At 38.3% G+C, this 19,222-nt stretch overlaps 1 protein-coding gene across 4 annotated transcripts in view; it reads right to left on the reverse strand.

Annotated features, from left to right (window-relative positions):
- Positions 1-13,979: 13,979 nt before the first annotated feature.
- The window catches only part of IQSEC1 (IQ motif and Sec7 domain 1), a 208,750-nt gene continuing 203,507 nt past the window's right edge, over positions 13,980-19,222 (reverse strand). For 3 of the 4 annotated variants that reach the window (XM_027837064.1, XM_027837066.1, XM_027837065.1), the window contains exon 14: positions 13,980-18,759. In XM_027837064.1, the coding sequence (XP_027692865.1) occupies positions 18,175-18,759 (585 nt within the window). In that variant the 3' untranslated portion in view covers positions 13,980-18,174. The remainder of the gene's footprint in view (positions 18,760-19,222) is intronic. The other variant, XM_027837067.1, reaches the window with a different exon arrangement.

The following is a 19,222-nucleotide window of genomic DNA, read 5'->3' on the forward strand; positions in this document are numbered from 1 at the left end:
TGATCACCTCTTGAAAGAGATCTCAAAATGAAAAGTGCCAGGAATATGACAGCCAAATTCCAGAGTTCTCAGGTCAAAGAGAAAATATTGCAAACAGCCAGAAAGAAACAATTCAAGTATCGTGGAGCCATAGTCAGGATAACACAAGATTTAGCAGCTTCTATGTTAAAGGATCAGAGGGCTTAGAATATGATGTTCTGGAGGGCAAAGGAGCTAGGATTACAACCAAGATCATCTACCCACCAAAACTGAGTATAATCCTTCAGGGGGGAAAATGGATATTCAGTGAGATAGAGGACTTTCAAGTATTCTTGATAAAATGACCAGAGTTGAATTTTACTTTCAAATACAAGATTCAAGAGAAGCATAAAAAGATAAATACAAAAGGGAAATCATAAGGGACTTATAAGATTAAACTGTTTACATTCTTACATGGGAAGATAATATATGTATAACATAAGACCTTTCTAATTATTAGAGTAGTTAGAAGGAAGATATATGTATATTATATTATATATATATATATAGACAGAGGGCACAGGTATGAGTTGAATATGAAGGTATGATATCTAAAAAATAAAAGTAAGTGATGAGAGAGGAATGTACTGGAAGAAAGAGAAAAGGAGAGGTAGAATAGGGTAAATAGTCTTACATAAAAGAGACAAGAAAAAGCTTTTCAGTGGAGGGGAAGAGGGGAGAGGTGAGGGGAAGCGAGTAAACCTTACTCTTATCAGAATTGGCTTAAAGAGGGAATAACACATACACTCAGTTGGGTATAGAAATCTATTTTACCCTACAGGAAAGTAGGAGGAGAAGGGGATAAGAGAAAGGGGGGGGTGATAGAAGGGAAGACAGATTAGGGGAGGGGGTAGTCAGAAGCAAAACACTTTTGAGGAGGGACAGTATGAAAGGAAAGATAGAATAGAATAAATGGGAGGGTAGGGGGATCGGATGGAGGGAAATACAGTTAGCAATAACTGAAAAATTTTTGCAGCAAATTTATCTGATAAAGGCCTCATTTCTCAAACATATAGAGAACTGAGTCAAATTTATAAGTATAAGAGCCATTCCCCAATTGATAAATGATCAAAAGATATGGTAAGTTTTCAAATGAAGTAATCAAAGCTATTTAAAGCCATATGAAAAAATACTCTAACTCACTATTGATTGGAGAAATGTAAATTAAAACAATTCTCAAGTGTACCTTATGCCTGTTAGATTGACTAATAGGACAGAAAAGGTAAATGACAAATGTTGGAGAGAATATGGGGAAAATGAGACATTAATACACTGTTGGTGGAGTTGTGAACTAATTCAACCATTCTCTAGAGAAATTTGGATCTATGCCCAAAAGACTATAAAACCATGCATACCCTTTGATGTAGCAATACCACTAGTAGGTCTGTATCCCAAAAGAGAGAAAAAACAAAAAAGGAAAAGAACCTATACGTATGAAAATATTTATAGCATTCTGAAGGCAAAGAATCAGAAATTAAGGGGATGCCCACCAGTTGGAGAATGGCTAAACAAGTTGTGGTATGTGATTATGATAGAATATCATTATAGTATAAGAAATGATGAGCAGGATGCTCTCAGAAAGACTTGTATGGGCTGATGCAAAGTGAAATGTTTTGTGTACAAAGTAACAGCAATATTGTAAGATGATCAGCCTTGAATGACTTAGCTGTTCTCACAATACAACAATTCAAGACAACTCTGAAGGACTTAGGATGAAAGATGCTGTTCATCTTCAGAGAAAGAATTGATGGTGTCCAAATACAGATGGAAGCATACTTATTTTTTACTTTCTTTATTTTTCTTGAGTTTTTTTGTCTATGTTTTCTTTCATGACTATTATGGATGTGTTTTGCATGACTCCACATATATAACCTATGTCAAATTGTTTGCCTTCTCAATGAAAGGAGGAAGGGAGAGAATTTGGAACTCAAAGTTTTTAAAAAAATGTTGAAAATTGTTTTTACATATAATTGGGGAAAAACAAAATACTAAATAAAAAAATAAAATTAAAAAAAAGAGACTGCAGTTTGGGAAAATAATGTGGAATTACTAAATTGTTGACTCTGGGATCCCATTAGGGTTCTACCTTAAGGAGGTCGTTGACAGCAAGATAAGATCCATATGACTAGCTGTGAGGTAGATGACACAGGTATCATTATTCCCATTTTACAGGTTGATGAAGCTGATGCAGAGACCAGTGGACTTGTTCAGTCACACACCTACTAAGTGGAAAGTGTTGGGACTCTACATCTCATGCCCTTTTCTCTACACTCTGGGGCCTTGCCTAGATTTTGGGGTTGTTGTTGTTGTTGTGGTTTTTTTTTAAATTTTTGTTGTTTTGTTTTGTTTTGTTTTTGCTTTTTGAGTCTGGAATTATGGTTTCATCAGCATGGAGAACTCCAGATGTGGAAACTGCGAAAACTTGCTCATCCGATAGAGATCAGAAACTCCTCTGCACTAAAGGCTTAGAGAGTTGCTTGAAGCATTAAATGATTAATTACCTGCCCTTAGTTACATAGCTGGTATGTGTTGCAAATGGGTACTGATAGTTGTTAAACAAAAGTCACGACTGCATAAGACATGGATAGAAACTTGATTTAATAGAAGAGAAAGACATGTGCATGTGGGAACTCCTTATACCAAGTACAAAGGAGGGCCCCTTCATGTAGTACTGTTTATGTTTTTACAAAGCAGATTAGGCTCTCACCATACCAACAAAGCTTTTATTGACCTGGAAGAAGGTTAACTGGAAAATGCATGATGTATTTCCATTTTTGTTGTGGTCAGTTGTTTGTCATGTCCAACTCTATGACCCCATTTGGGGTTTTCTTGGAGGAGATACTGGAGTAGTTTGCCATTTCTTTCTCTGGCTTATTGTACAGATGAAGAAACTGAGGCAAACAGGGTGAAGTGATTTGCCTGGGGTCACACAGGTAGTAAGTGTCTGACGCCAGAAGATGAGTCTTTCTACCTCCAGGCCCAGTGCTCTATCCACTGTCCCATCCACTTTACTATAATGCTAATGTAATTCTTGCCACCTGCACTTTGGTCTTACGTACAGATTGTCTTGCTAAAATGTGTAGGAACAGAGGATTGCTTGTGAATTCTGCTGGTGTATATTTTTTAAAGATGCAAAATCTTTTGCTGTTTTTTAAGTCTATATGCACTTTCTGAGAATAAGTATGGGCACAATTCACATTCTGCTCATGGGTTATATGTACCCTTCACAAAATGAGCAGTCAGGTATGTCAGACAACTAGTGAATTCAGTCATGCTGCCTTGCCCGCCTTGCAGAAGGTGACATGCTATTAAGCTGTAAAAATTGTGAGTTGCCAATGGTCAGTGAATTAGCATTAGGTTGCTACTTTCTGAGGGAGAACTAAAAGGTTACTTCTAACCTTTTGCAATATGGGGGTTAAATCGGTTTGTGTGCACATTATGTGCACATAATAGTGAGCATATATACCATATGGAATGTGTAATCTCTCTATCTCTTGTTTACTCTGCTAAACCTATGCTGTGAGGTCTCTGCTCATTCCCAGAGTACATTAGTTACTATGGAAACAGTATTGAAGGAGGTGGATCACAAGCTCCCAGAAAGCTACAAATGCAATAACTGAGTTATCATTCTCAGCACGTTCTGGAATTTACACCATATTCTGAGGAATGAAGAAGGCCCTGTCAGATAGCTATCATGTCCTTTTATGTTATGTACAATAGCACCCACCTGTCTAGCATTTTCTGCAACGCTTAATAAATAAATTTCCAGCATGTCTCCTTGGGGATATTGCTGACACCGTTAAGAAGCGTAGTGTTAACCCCACCATTTCCATTACAAGTGACAATTGTACTCATAACTGAGGCAGTAGGGGCATGTATATGTCTACACAAATATAGGTGCATATATTAATATAATAGATAATGTAAGAGTAATACAATTTATTATAATGAATAGTACTATAATGTATAATTAATTTAATATATTGACATACATTTATATATATACATACATACATACATATATATATATATATATATATATATAAAATATTGGGGTAGGACAGAACCATGACCACCCTAGGCATCTGGGGGCCTTGCCACATACAGGGATGACTGTGCCCCAGGTGAATGTCTTCAATCTCATCTTACTGTAGTTGCTCAGGAGGTGACAAGGAGATAACCAAAGGTCTGAAGATTTGGAGGCATTGGCAATTCTTGTTACCCCAGTGTATAACAGATGCATTGCATTCTCTAACTACCACTTAAGACCTTTTTTTTGTACTGAATTAGGGAAGGGGTAGAGAAAGAAAACCCATCTAGTAATCCTTGGTTCCTTCAAAAACATGTATTAAACACTTACTCTATGCCAGGCACTGTGCTTAGTGCTGGGGATACAAAGAGAGACAAAAGACAGTCCTTTATGTCAAGGAGCTTGTAGTTTAATGGGGGGAGAAAACAAATAAACATGTACAACAAGCTATATACAGGATAAATAGAGAATAAGTAAGAGGGAGAAGGTAGAATTGTCCATTAGTAATGGCAGCATTGATAGTAACAGTGACAATCAGTGACATTAGTGGAAAGGAGAGGGGTGTGGTTATTTGTATACATTCTATTAACTTTCTGAGGCCTGGTTAGTGTGTGTGTGTGTGTGTGTGTGCATGTGTGTATACTATATACACATACATACATATGTGTATATATGTATAGTGTGTATATAGTATATAGAGTGGTATGCATAGTACATATACATAGTATGTATATATATAGTACTATATGTATATATTATATAGTAAAAACAATGTGTATATGTGTATATAGTATGTATAGTATATAGTATATGCTATATACATGTATATGGTGTAAATAGTATATACTATGTAGTATACATGAATATAGTGTATATATTAGTATATATATAATATCTATATATGGCTAGTTTATATATATTAGTATATACAGTGTCTATGGCTGGTGTTTGTGTGTATGTATATGCGTATATATACACACATATGTATTATATATAAATGTGTATATTATATGCTATACATGTATATATAATGTTTACATATGGCTAGTTTATATATATTAGTATATACAATGTCTATATATAGCTAGTGTTTGTGTGTATGTATATGTGTATATATACGTGTATATGTGTATATTTTATGCTATATATGTATATATGGCTAGTTTATATATATATATAAGTATATATAATGTCTCTATATGGCTAGTGTTCGTATATATGTATTTGTAGATATTCATGTATGTATTTTTATATATGTATGTACACACATACATGTGTAATATTAGTTCTGAATGATAACTAAAGGGATTTATAATGGTAGGACTATTCAGTTCATTTGCCTCTTTTAGAAATTAGTAGAAAATAAGCTCCTTGAGGGCAGGGACTATCTGTCTTATTTGTGCTTGTATTTGTCTTCCTAGCCCTTGGCATAGTGTCTGACACATAGTAAATGCTTATTAAATGCTTATGGGCTTAACTTGAAGATGGTGTTTACAACTAGATCTGCCTTTCAAATTTCAAATTTGGTCATATGACTTTAGAGCAGGAAGGAGTCTCAGAAGATAGAAATAGTCAACTATTAATGGCTATTTCTCAAAACACATGTTTATAAATGATGTCACTCTTTTGTTTAATAATTATAGGAACTGTAAATCAGCTTGCTCTCCCCCCAAACCAGCTTGAGCCCCCCTCACCTGAGAAAGGCCTAAAACTTGGATTGGCCAGTCAGGAGAATGACATTTTTTGCCCACTCTGAGCTTACCTTACCATAATGCTTTGTATGCTTTGGCATAACAGACATGCTTTGCTTTGCTCTCTGAGTGAACCCAAGCTTTCCTGCTGGATTTTGCTGACTGGGGACATTCCGCCAAGGACCAGGTACCTCCAACCAGACGTTATCTTGAATAATGGGACTTTCCTTATCTTGTTATTTTGTGGACACTGTTGTGTTGTGTCCTGTTAGGACGTCCATGTTTTATGAATCTATCTTATTAAAGAAATTCCTTTCTCATATTATGGTTAACACATATGGAGACTATAATTCTGGCTGACAGAGGCATCCTGAACCAGGAAGGGAGGGAGAAGGAAACACTTAATTGCTCTGAACATATAAAGTCTTCTTCAACTGTCCTTTCCTTGAGCTCATTCTTATGATTCCTGTGTATGAATGTATACACATCTCCCACTTTGAGAGAAATGAACATGTTCATGCAGCCTAATTTTGTTTGTCTTTCTTAGAATGAACTCTGTAAAGATTGACAGTTAACAGAACTCAAATGATTCCTATAATCTAAAATCTATAAAACCTACAGTGGTTATCTCTTGCCCACAGGATAAAGGTTAATAAACACGTTAGCATGACATGTAAGGCACAACCTGCCTCATTTCTCCCTTATAGGGAGCCTTCTCTCTTGTCAGGCCTACCATACTGTCCCCTTGACATACTGAACTCACTCCAGCCTCCTGGCTTTGATTTTGTGCTGATTTCTTCTCAACTTAAGAGGCCCTTTGGGGTAGCTAAGTGGCACAGTGGATAGAATATCAGGCTTGGAATCAGAGTCATGGCTTCAGATCTGGCCTCAGACACTTAAAATCTGTGTGACCCTAGACAAATCACTTAACCCTGTTTGCCTTAGTTTCTCATCTGTAAAATAAGCTGGAGAAGGAAATCGCAAACTACTCCAGTATCTTTGCCAAGAAAATCCCAAATGGCGTCATGAAAAGCAGGACAGGACTGAAACGACTCAGCAGGAGCAAAGAGGCCCTTCTGCTCTTCTCTGCCTAAGGGCTGGCATATGATATAGAAATTAAGTTTGTGTTGTTTGAAGCCTGAAGGGTCCCAATGGCTGAAAGATTTCAGTCCCTGGCAAAGAAGAACTTCTTAACAATTAGAATTGCCCAGAAGTGGAATGAGTGGACCCAAGAAAATAAACATTAGAAAAGAATCTTTGATCTGGTCTCTAGTTTGTGAAGCAAAAGCTTAGTTCAGACTGTGGATTGTTCACCTACAAGTTTATTCTTACTAAAAGTTTATTGATGAAGCAAGCCCTATCTAAAAATCTCCAGATATCCCAAAGCAGCTTCCTTAATATGGATTTCAGGTAATCACATTAACTTAATGGCATTTTCATTTAGCAGCTTGCCTTAAAGTCGATAAAGACCAAGCCTTATTTGTAGATTGCTGGCTATCAGAACTAGGGCTCCAAAATCTCACTCCCTGGGAAACAGCTCATAAAGATGCAAATGTGCCAGTTTTTCTTAAGTAGATTTGGGATGGAATATTCTTCTATAAAGTCCTCCAACAAATGACTGTCAGGACCAGGGTTTGGTGAAGTACAATTTATCACACCCTTCCTCACAGCAGCATAATTCTGACATCCAGTGAAATCAGGCCAAGTAATTGTCCAGAAGTGCAGAATTCAGACTCTTTGTAAGAAACACTTCAGGCTCTATCAGTGGTGCTCAGCAATCGGCATTAACATTTGTTGGAAAGTAATAACAACACTTTTTGTAATTCTCCAAGCCACTGACTATGGGACTGCAAACCAGATAATGAAGTGAGAAGCCGTGGAATTCATTTTAATGGTATGCTTACTGAGCACTACTGAAGGTGGAAAGCTGTTCATTCTTGAAAACTACTCTATGTTTCAATAGTAATGCTCACTCAGCTTGAGTTGATAAAGAATAAAATTCACTCTACATCAAAAGTCTTTAATAAAAATATCTATCGGACTGCATCATGAATTTCTGGTACAGAGACTATGAATGTTACTAATCAAATATATTCACTAGGAATCAAAGAAATGAAACGGAGGACAAAAATTCTATCTCGATTCTTCCTGGGCACCTTCACACCAATTGTTCTTTACTGTCAGCACAAACTATAGAGATTTAGCATTAAACCAAACAATATTGATGATAACTATGCCCATCTTTTAAAAAGGAAGTTACTTTTCTGAATGAAAACCTGACATTCACCAGGCTAGAATAATAAAATTTGGCATAAACTGGAAATTAATTAACATTTTCCCCCAACTATTTCATAGAGAATACACAAGTGAAAATTTTATCCCAGGATGCTCATTTTAACCCTCCGTCCCCTTCCCCCCCGCCCCACATCATGCATCATGTAGCATGCAGGTAAGTTATTCCTCAGTCATATGATGTGCATGTCTATTTCTTCAGGGCCAGCTTCTGGCCCTAGAATATGGAAGCATGTTTCAATCCTCCTGTATCTGGCAGTGAAGTGGGCATGGAGTCAGGAAAATCTAAATTCAAATCTGACCTCATGCAGTAGCTCTGTGACCTTGGCATGTCACTTAACCTTGTTTGCCTCAGTTTAGTTATCTGTAAAATGGCGATAACAGCAGGCTAATGGCAGTCTTCTCCTAATGTTATGAGGATCAAATGAGGTATTTGTTAAGCACTTAGCACAGTACCTGGCACATAGTAGGCACTATATACATGCTGGCTATCATCATCATCATCATTATTATTATTTAGCCTGCTGATCTATCTCCTAGATGCAAGACAGATCAATAGATAAAATAGATAATATATAGATAAATAGATAAAATAGATGATAGATAAAAATAGATAAATAGAAATAAAGATAAAAATAGAAAATAGTTAAAAAAACAAAAGCCCTCAGTTAATCATAACTTGTTTACCATACCTATATAGCATGCTTTAAGGCCTAGAGATTGACTCAGGAAAGTTAAGTCCTATTTTCAGGCTATGGATCAATTTAATAACACCTTTGTTTTTACTGTTTGATAAGGTTGTATATACTTCACCCATGATGCCCCTTGCCTGAATGCCCAAGGAGCCATAGCTGTATAGATAATGACTATCTATGTGGAAGGTTCCTTTGTTCTGGTAATGTATAGATGAAAATGTTTCACAGATTTCAACTCAAAGCCATTAGATGAGACAGATTTTTCCCCCCACCCCACCCCTACTCCTGCTTTTTTCCTTCTTTGCCCATTTAATTCTAATGCTCAAAAATCCCAAATGCTAGCCATAGGAATTGGAAGCAACACTTCGTCTTTCCAATTAAAATGTGGGGAACCTGGTATCACCAACACACAAAGATAATCCCCCTACCGTTCTCATGTAAATGGGGGAAGGTCAGATGTCCCTTTGTGATGCTGTCTTCTATGAACTTATCTGAGGACTTTGTGCTTGGCATGAGACTTATCTAAAGGCCTTCACGAGGACACATTATTCCTTCTAGAAGTATCTGGGATAAAAAGACGTAACACCTGTGTCCTTAGCTCTTGATTCTTCACTGGAGATCCATCTGGCTGGAATACCCATCAATAAATCTTGCTAGTTTATATAAGTTTTGTTCATAGGTTATTTTTGGTCTTTTGGAGCGGTTGGAAACCCAACCATTTAGACAGCATTTGCAACTAAATGATCAAGAATGTATAGGAGAGACTGCTCACCCCACCAGTCCCCCAAAATAAGCCTCTTAGACCCAGAGCAATACACACTGCAAGTTATCTGATGCCATATAGTTTGAAAATCCCCCTTTTGTCTCTTTAATAAAAGCTCAGTAGCTGTAGCTGGAGATGCACAATCAAGAGTGCCATGTATCTAGGCCCAGACTTTAGTTGTCTGAAGAAGTGCTGTTGTATGAATAGGAAATGCTGTTTTCTCCTGATGGGGGGTTTCCATATATACCTTAAGATATACCTTACTGGGGACAGTAGTTTGCCTTTCTTTCCAACTCCCATGCATTCATGGCTAAATGCTTCCCTTATTCCAGTGCCTAACACAATTCCTTGCATAGAATAGGGGCTTAATAAATATTTATTGAATTGAAACATGAAATTCAGTAACATTAAGACTTAAGCTTCTGACTATTGTTAATTCATCCATTAGCCATTGGCTTTTCCTTGTTTTTGAGTGGCATGGTGATAAACACTCATTTGTCAGTTCAGACTCATGGTTGACATTATGATTCCCAAAACTCCTTTTATTGGCACAAAGACCCTATCTTTCAAGGGCATAACATCTAATTTAAAAAATGAATGGTAGCTTGTAATAAAATATCTTACCTCAGTGTGGGAAGTGAGAACACGAGTTAGCCTTTTATTTAAAAAAAAAAGTAAAATGTTTTAAGCTGAGTAGTGAGGAGAGATCTGAAGCTTTGCGTTGATGTATAGTCCTCTTGTTTGGAATTTAAAGCTTGTTACAATCCAGCCCCTTCCTATCTTTCTACTCTTTTTACATTTTGTGCATGTACTTGGCCATCCAGCTACTCTGGTATACCTGCTGTTTCTCCATGAGATGCTATCTCCTGAGTCCATCCGTTTGCACTGGCTCTACCTCATAGCTGGAATGATCTCCCTCCTCACTCCTGCCTAAGGTCACACACAGCGGGCGGCCAGGTGGTGCAGTGGACATAACTGAGCAGCAACGCCTAGTTTTTAACTCATTGCCTCCACTAGAATGTAAACTTGACGATAGGAACTGTTTTTGCTTCTCTCTGTATCCTCATGCCTGTCAAACAGTAAGTGCTTAATAAATGCCTTCTTGACATATGGTATTTCTTCCTTAGAAGAAATTTTCCTCTTCTAAGGCGTGTGTATGGCTATGAACCTGTGGAAGGGCCCCTGAACTTGTTTTCTTGAGTTGCCCTATTTTTGGTTAACAAACCCAATCAAGACTGAACGAATCAAGCAAATCTTATGAATGAACAAGACAATGAATAGCACTTACTACATTATAAATCTGAATAGCATATAAAATCTTTCTCCACTTTTTACCACTCATGGCAACATTTGTAGCCCAAATTAAACTTCATTTCCCACCCTCCCCAGAGAGCAGTTGGTTGTCTGAGATGTCCAAATAAAATTTAGAGAAGCACTGTGGATTAGGAGTCAGAACCCATGGATGTTAGTCCTGGTTCCACTGTTTACCAGCTGTAGGACCTTCACTAAGTCACTGAATTTCTCAGTTTTCTCATCTGTAAAATATGTCTAGGAATATTTGGATTACCTTGTTCATGTGACTATTCTGAGATTCAAATGAGTTAACATGGAAAATTTTTTGTAGCCTTAAAGTACTATACACCTGAAAACATACTCCAAAGACATCTTTTGGTTGTGCTAACTTTATCTTCTACGCCAGAGGTTCTTAACCCATGGGATCTATGGATAGATTTCAGGAGGCCTGTGAAATATATCCCAATTTTTAAAAAAATCTGTTAGTTGTATTTCAATCTTACTGGTTTCCTTGGTAATCCTATGCATTTAAAATGTTATTTTGTGGAGTCTATAGGCTTTACCAGACTTTCAAAGGAGTATATGACACAAAAATGCTTAAGAAACTCTCTGGTGTACACCAGAGCTTTATAAAAGGCTAACAGTTTGGATATCAATCCAGGGTAGCACAATATTACACAGAAAAATTATTTTTCTACCAATGAAATGTTTACACTGGCTGGTAGAGATTACTGCATAGCTCTCTCACAAGGGATCCTAGGGGAAAGAATCAAAGCACATTTGATTGTTTTAGCTTCGTCTGTATGCTTAAGTTTAAATACATTAAATCTTTCTCCAAACTGGTTCACTGTGATACCCTTCTGGGGAACAGGAGTGAGCACTTCTGAAATTATTGAACATTCACGAAATAGGGAGTGACTAGCGCACAAGTATATCAGTCAGGAAGTAGGCCTAGATAACTCTGACAAAGTCCAGCTCCTCCCATTCTATGTGCTTTTGTTGTTCAGTCATTTCAGTTGTGTCTGACTCTGTGACCTCATTTGGGGTTTTCTTGGCAAAGATACTGGAGTGGTTTGCCATTTCCTTCAGCAGCTTATTTTACAGATGAGGAAACTGAGGCAAACAGGGTTAAGTGACTTGTCCAGGGTTACACAGCTAGTCAGTAAGTGTCTGAGGTCAGATCTGAACCCAGGAAGAGGAGTCTTACTGATTCTAAGCCCAGTGCTCTATCCACTGCACCACCTAGCTGCCTCTATGTGCTACCTAGATGCAAATTGTGAAGGTCCATTAATGTGATTTTGGAGATGAAGAATAACTTCAGATATAGAGTCATATTTGCCCATCCCTCTGAAGTATAATTTTCTTACATTTTTTTTCCCCTGCTAGGAAGCTGTGTGATTCAAGGGAAGAAACCCAGGCTCTTGAATCAGAGCTGGAGGACTTGGGTCCACATCTTGCCCATGAGGCTTGCTGCCTGTGTGACCTAGAGGAGGTCACTTGGCCTGCCTATGCCTCAGTTTCCTTGTCTGAGGTTGCATTAGATGGGCTGTGCAGTGCCTTCCAGCTCTGGGTCCTTGATCTTATAATTTCATTGGTCCTTACTTCACAGATGAAAGTTGCAACCCCTCCACATTTTGTGTAATTCTTATCCATTCATTCCCTTAAATCCTCCACAGAAGACCTATGTAATGTGTTGGAAAGCTGATTATTTAATATTTTAGGAGTACTAACATAGCATTGAGGCTATCTGTCATCTATCATTCTCACCACACAGCTGCCCCCATCTTCTTTTCCAGGAATAAATAGCTTTGATATATATTTTTTTAATACTGCTTCTCTTGTACAAATTATCTCTGGTAATATGATGCAGCAAATCAACAAACAAGCATTTATTAAGCTCTTTGGAAAAATAAAAAAATAGACCAAACACATTTTGGTAAAGGACAAACAGCTTCTACACCATAAAGGACCCTAAACAGATTAGGAAGAGGATGGCCAACTGGTAACAGAAACAGAAACAGTAGGCACTTGGTAGAAATATTGTTCAATTGCAGTATCAGGTACTGTGGGTGTTTCATCATGGGATTTCTCCCATTTTCCTTATGCCTTTTTTTTTTTTTTAGGCCACACTTAACATTATTTCCCCCCATTCCTAACCATTAAACCTTCATTTATCAAAAAGAAAAAGTTAAGCAAACCAACAAACTCAGCAACTGGGCCTGATACATATACAACATTCCCCATCTATTGAGAAAGATGTATTTCATCCTGTGTTCTCTAGAAACAACATAGGATTTCAGCTGCCTTTTAATGTCTTCTTTTCCATTACTGTATTCTTTGGGTATTTTATTTTCCTGGTTCTGCCTTCTTTGCAATACTTTGTAATACTTCATTCAAGCTTTCCCATGTGAAAGGTTTTCTAGTTGAGTAAAAATAATTTGTCTGAACTATTGGTTTTTGCCTAACATAGGAACAGGAGATCAATGGGAACACTTTTATAGATCAGAATTCATCGCTCTACAATAGGCATACTTCACGTATGACTGACCATTATAATCATTCTAGTTCTCAAGGACACATATTTCTCGTATCTTCTGTAACCATCATTAATTTTTTTTTCAAAATGTGACATGGACTAAGCCTTTAGGGCAATATTCAATAGGGCTAAATTTGGTAAGGAACTTTTATTTTAAAAGCAGTCAATTGTATCTTCCTGCTAATCCTCATTTCATTAAAAAAAAAAAACACCACAAAACACTACATTCTCAAACCCCGTAGATTCATAGACATCTCTCAGTTCAATTATATAAAATGACAAAGTACTTATGAACTTGTGAAAACAGAGTTTTATCGGTGGATGACACATCCATTTTAATCTCTAATGGAAGACTGAGTTTTCCATCAGATATTTCCTTCTAAAACTTCTCTGCAGGTTATCAAGATTGAAAGATATTTAAAATCAAGTATTAGCACATTTTTACTCTCCTATTGCCTGTCACACAGCCAACGAAATTGTCAGCCATGATTGACTCACAAATTCAATTTATCATGTATCTCAACCACTTTTAGTAACATCCCCAAAGCAACCAAAATCAATCCAATGTTTTCAATGAGTAGTCAGCTAAGGAGAATATAGATATCTTTCTTTCCCTAGTTAATAACTGAATTTCTGGATATTTCAGAAAAATTAAGAAACAAAGAGTTTTAAATGATTTATTTGATTTCTTCACATGATCACAGTTATAGTTTTACACTGATAGGGTCTGTTACTACTTACAGACAGAATGCATATTAAAACAAAAGCACTCCTTTCCTCTCCAGAGTTACACAGTCAACGAATGGGTACTGGGCCTCAATAGGGCAGAAGCTTCTTTTGAGCAGGATGGGCTTGGAAGTCTTTAAACAGTCTGCATTCAAGATCTAGCTCAAACAATTTTTAACACAGTTCAAAGCTGAATTATGGTTCTTTAGAGGAGACAGGTACTGTATGTAACCTCAAAGTGAATGAATGCAGACTTAAGAGTAATACTAATTTACACACTATATACAAGTTGAGAGAATTATCTATTCCTCCTACTTGGTCCCATTTTCACCACCCTATTTCACTCAAAGTAATCTTACAATTGGTTCCTTTGTTATTGTTGTTAATATATATACAGTTACTCATTTTTCAGGCAGGAAGGGCGATGGTATTTTACAACGAAAACGGCATGCTTAACTGTAGAAAACACAGCTTCATATGGAATGGCAAGTCAACATGTAGACAGTCATTGTTTAAATATTTGCCAACTGTCTTTTAGCTTATTTTAATGAGAAACAAGAGGCTTCTGTTGCATGCAGCTGATGATGGAAAAAAAACTCTACACTGGAAGTCTGATTACTTTTTAGCAAGACGTACGTTATATTAGGACGAACTTTATTTTTTACATTGATGTACATTTCATTCATAAACTTAAAAAAATACAAATATATTAGTTGACTGTTGTCCCAGAAAAGATTTTTTTGTTGTTGTTACCAGCTGTTTTCCTAAGGGTCTTGCCATGATGTTATTGATTATATGATCGCACCAATTCATGGGATTTGAAAAATGTTACTAGTGTGTCCTGAATCGACTTCTTCAATAAGCACAATTAGAACCATCCCAATAGCCACCTCAACCTCAAGGGGAGAACATTTAATTCTCTTTTGCAGCCCAACTCATCAATGTCCTTCTATCTTCCCATTCAAGGCAAAGGCAGATGATGTTTCCATATGGCTATTAATCTGTGATTTATTCTGACATGTTGGATTGCAACTTTATAAAAAGCAATGATGTCCCAAAGACCTCTATGTGACTTTTGGGAAACTAGTTTGTTGGTATTCATTACTTCCCAAAGTAAAAACAGGAGGCATAACTGATCTTTTCAGTCTACGATAATACCTATGAAAAAGTTTCTAGTCTCGAGCTTATAAAAACACAAATGGCACAAAGTTCGTCTACCTTGTTGACCCAAACCTTGGGTAAAATTGGAAACAGGAGGATAAAAAGTTCAGATGCTTCACTGTGAAAGTTTCAGGGGAAGGATAACTGTTTAACCCCAGTTAGCTGTAATTCTTCTCTTACACGTTCAATTGATCATCTCCTGGCCCAGGTACCTCCCTAGTACAAAGCCTAGACTCAATACCTTGTATATAGAACTTCAGAACACACATGACAGTTTGGGGATACAAAATGACCACAAAAAACTCAGCACAACAAAGACAGCCCCAGCACCATGATGCAGAGTATCTTTTGGTTAAGGGGAGCGGACGATGGTAGAGGATAGAACTTATTTTTGGTTTTGTTTGTTTTTTAACTATTGCCACTTGAGAAAGAGCAATGTTGTACCCAAAGTTTCATATCTTTTCTGGAACAACCTAGAAATTACAATTAGACTCTACCATTGGTACAGTGGGATGAAGAAAAGCCTACATATTTTAATATGTTATCACTTTACTTCAACTAATTTTCAACAGTAAACACCAATATATTTTGCAAATATACAATATGTAGAGTGTAGCCTCACACCATTAACGTTAGTTGACATGCAATACGGTTCTAATTTCCCTTATCATAACAACATCCCTTCACTTGCAAGAACAGAGAGCCTCAAGGGAATTCGGACAAGTTCAACCTAAAGGTAAATGGGACAATTTTGGAACAGCTAATGGCAACCGAATAACCTCCCAACTCAGCCCAAACTAAATCTAAAGGACATGTGTACCACTCTTTCCACAAAAGAGCAGTTTGGAGAAGATACCAAAGAAAGAAGTATTACACACACAGAAAAACAAAAGTGGGCAGATTTAATTTTTTTTTTAAAAGGCTAAGTTCTAGACTGGTAATCTTCCTAGAGAACAAATACAACAAAGTGCTCAGTTTGCAGTTTTGCTGATTTTGTGATAGCAATGGCATGACAAAAGGGGTGAGGAATCAACAAAAAAGATGGGGAGTCAACAGATGCCCCCACACTCGAAGATGACCCAAGTGACAGGAACCAGGAACTTTTCAACCCAGAAGGTTTTGCTCTTCTTGTTGGCGTTGCCTTGGCACCAGCCCCTGTCACCAGCTCTTTTGTGCTTTCCCCACATCTCAACAGAGGGACTTCTTATCCTCCCCCCCTTTTCTTTTTTTTTTTAAGGGGTCTTGCATTTTAGCTGGAGCAATGGGAGTACATCTCTTGTTTCTACTGCTTACGTGTAAAGAACTTGCAGCTGCAGAGGCTCAAAAGGCTGAAACTACAAAGTAGGTGCCATGTTTGACTCAGTATAGAATCTGGATGTGCAGAATCTTGGACGGGTTAGCAGATGGCGTCATCACAACACAGAAGCAACAATAACACAGCTTGATTTCATGTGATGCTTTAACCAGACTATGAGAGAGAGGCAGGGGAGACTCAGCCTGCTGAGTACTGGGCACTTGTCAGCTAAGAAGTCGGATGGGTCACAATGATGAAACAGGTGTTTGGCTAGCACATGGCTACATGGAATTACAATTATAATAATTATCATTTTTTAAAATAAAAACACCACCCTATAATGCTAAATCCCAAAATAAATGTCCTAGAGCAGTTCCTGCTAGAAATGCTCTAGAGGGACTTCCGCCCATTGCAACTGGGAACCAAATGAGTAAGTTATGGTGTTAAGGAAACAAGGATGAGTGTCTGTCATTTTCACGTTGGAGATGAAAATTTTTGCCATGTTTATGTGCACCTCTCATATGATTCTGAATTTTGGGTCCAATAAATCAAATGCATACAAAAGAAATGTGGATCATGTAAATTCACAGTTATTACAGCCTTTAAAGTGTCTAAGAAGTTTTGTAACCAATATTCTAAGACAACCAAATGCTTAGCTGGTCATCCCGTGTTGCTACTGTAGAGTTTACTGCATCTTAACTAGTTTGCTTACCTGAAATACCAGAGCAGTTATAATACTGGTTACTTAGGATACTATTGTTAATAAAATAAGGATTTATACAAAGCAATATTGGACTTAAACAGTTAGATGCTATGTTACTTGGCACATTCAGTAATGATTGCTTAGAGATCTTTGCAAGTCCTCAGGGGACTTTTCTTTCTCTCTCTCTCTCTCTCTCTCTCTCTCTCTCTCTCTTTCTCTCTTTTTATGAAAATACTGAAACATCTGAAATTTGTTTCTAGCATTTAAGTTTTTGGCCTACTTTTTCACATACTACTCAGCTATGGTGCTGTCTATCAAGTAAGTGGAAATTCCTTGTAAAATCTATATTGCTAGTTTTGTGGACTGAAAAGTTTGCTTTCCACGCACAAACGTTACCTATACAGTGTGTATGTATGTATGTATGTATATATATATATTTATATATATTTATATTATATAAAGTTTACTTACGTACTTTCATCAACCATATCAGGTCTACTTAATTTTTTGCCCATTGTCAATAAGAGCAAGAATGCAACAAGGTGTGTGTGTGTGTGTGTGTGTGATGTTTCTTCTTTTCTAGGCTGGGTTTTCATATGCCTGTAAAACCAACGCGGGTAAGGGCGCTGGGGGCGGCTTAACATCTACTCGGCAGGTGGCACCATTTCAAGGCCAATGATGGTAAAGATTGGCCCAGACGCAGGCCCTCCCAAAGGTGGAGGTGAATGAAGCCCAGGCCAACAAGGTTAAATTGAAAGGAATTTCATTTCCTAAAATGCAAGCCTTGTGAGCTTATGGGATTCAATCATATTGTCTGATTCCAGGGCCAAGGGAAAAAAAAAGAAAACAAATCCACCCTGGGTTTTGATATGTTGCTGGCTGCCTACTGGGTATGCCTCTGTGTCAGATATCTGGTGCTACAGTCAATAGAGGGGGGTCCGAGACCCCCCTCTCCATCCCCCCCAGGTCTATCTAGACGATTGTGCTGATGCCACTGTGTTTGGGCTTCGTGCTGGTGGGAGGAGGAGGGGCAGACTGCTGTCCGTGGTGGTGCGCTGTGTGCCCAGAGTGGGCGGAGTGCCCGGCGTGGGATGAGGGCAGTGGTGGGTGGGCATGCGGCGTGTGGGCATGTGCCACATAGGGCGGATGGGGGGGATGACCCCCATGGGGGACATGGTGGTACTGGTGTGCGTGCTGGGTGTGCTGAGGTGGATGGTAGTGGTGGTGGTGGTGGTAGGGGGGCGGATTCTGCTGCATGTGGCAGTACTGGGTATGATGTGTGTGCACCTGGGCCTGTGTCTGTCCCTCGGAGGGGGCCTGGTGGTGCCCGGTGGAAGAATGCTGGGCATGTTGTTGATGGGAGATGACTGGTGGGTGAGAAGGGGGCTGGGAAGGGCCAGAGAGTGGGTGGGCCTGAGGAGGTGGCTTCCCTCTCTTACTACCAAATAGGGAGCCTAGGAGGGAGGAAGAGTTAGGCATAGTCTGGTGTGGGCGAGATGGACACTCTCGGGTTGATGTAGCTCTTCGGCGCATGTGAGGACTGCTAATGATGGACCCCTAAAAAGGAAATTCATAGAAATAAAAATTAAAAGATCTTAAAGTATTTATGTCAGAATGAAAAAAAAATTAAATTAACAAACTGATCATGAAGCCTCAGTTTAGCTGCCTGGCTATATATAGTAGATAAGGTTGGGTGAGGCTAGGCTCCTGGCCTGTGCCTCCTCTAATACAACTAGGGGGGGTGCCACTGGTAAGGAGGAGTGACCCTGCCAGATAGAACTGGTTTCTGGAGGAGTGTTTTCTGCAAGTTTCCAATTAAAGAGCAGAGAAAATGCTGACTTGGGAAATCCTTTCCTGACAGCTGGGTGTTAAGAAAAATATAAAGGGGAAAACTCATATCTGCCTTGGGCTGACCATGATCAGGACCTTCTGGCGGCTGGTGGTTAGTGTGGTAAATAGACTGACTGGGCTGCCGCCAGCCTGGTCCCCTTCCCTTGCAAATCACTTCATTTCACTAAGT

This window comes from Vombatus ursinus, unplaced genomic scaffold, assembly GCF_900497805.2.
Source record: "Vombatus ursinus unplaced genomic scaffold, bare-nosed wombat genome assembly UNPS02014820.1, whole genome shotgun sequence".
In the NCBI taxonomy this organism is placed as follows: domain Eukaryota; kingdom Metazoa; phylum Chordata; class Mammalia; order Diprotodontia; family Vombatidae; genus Vombatus; species Vombatus ursinus.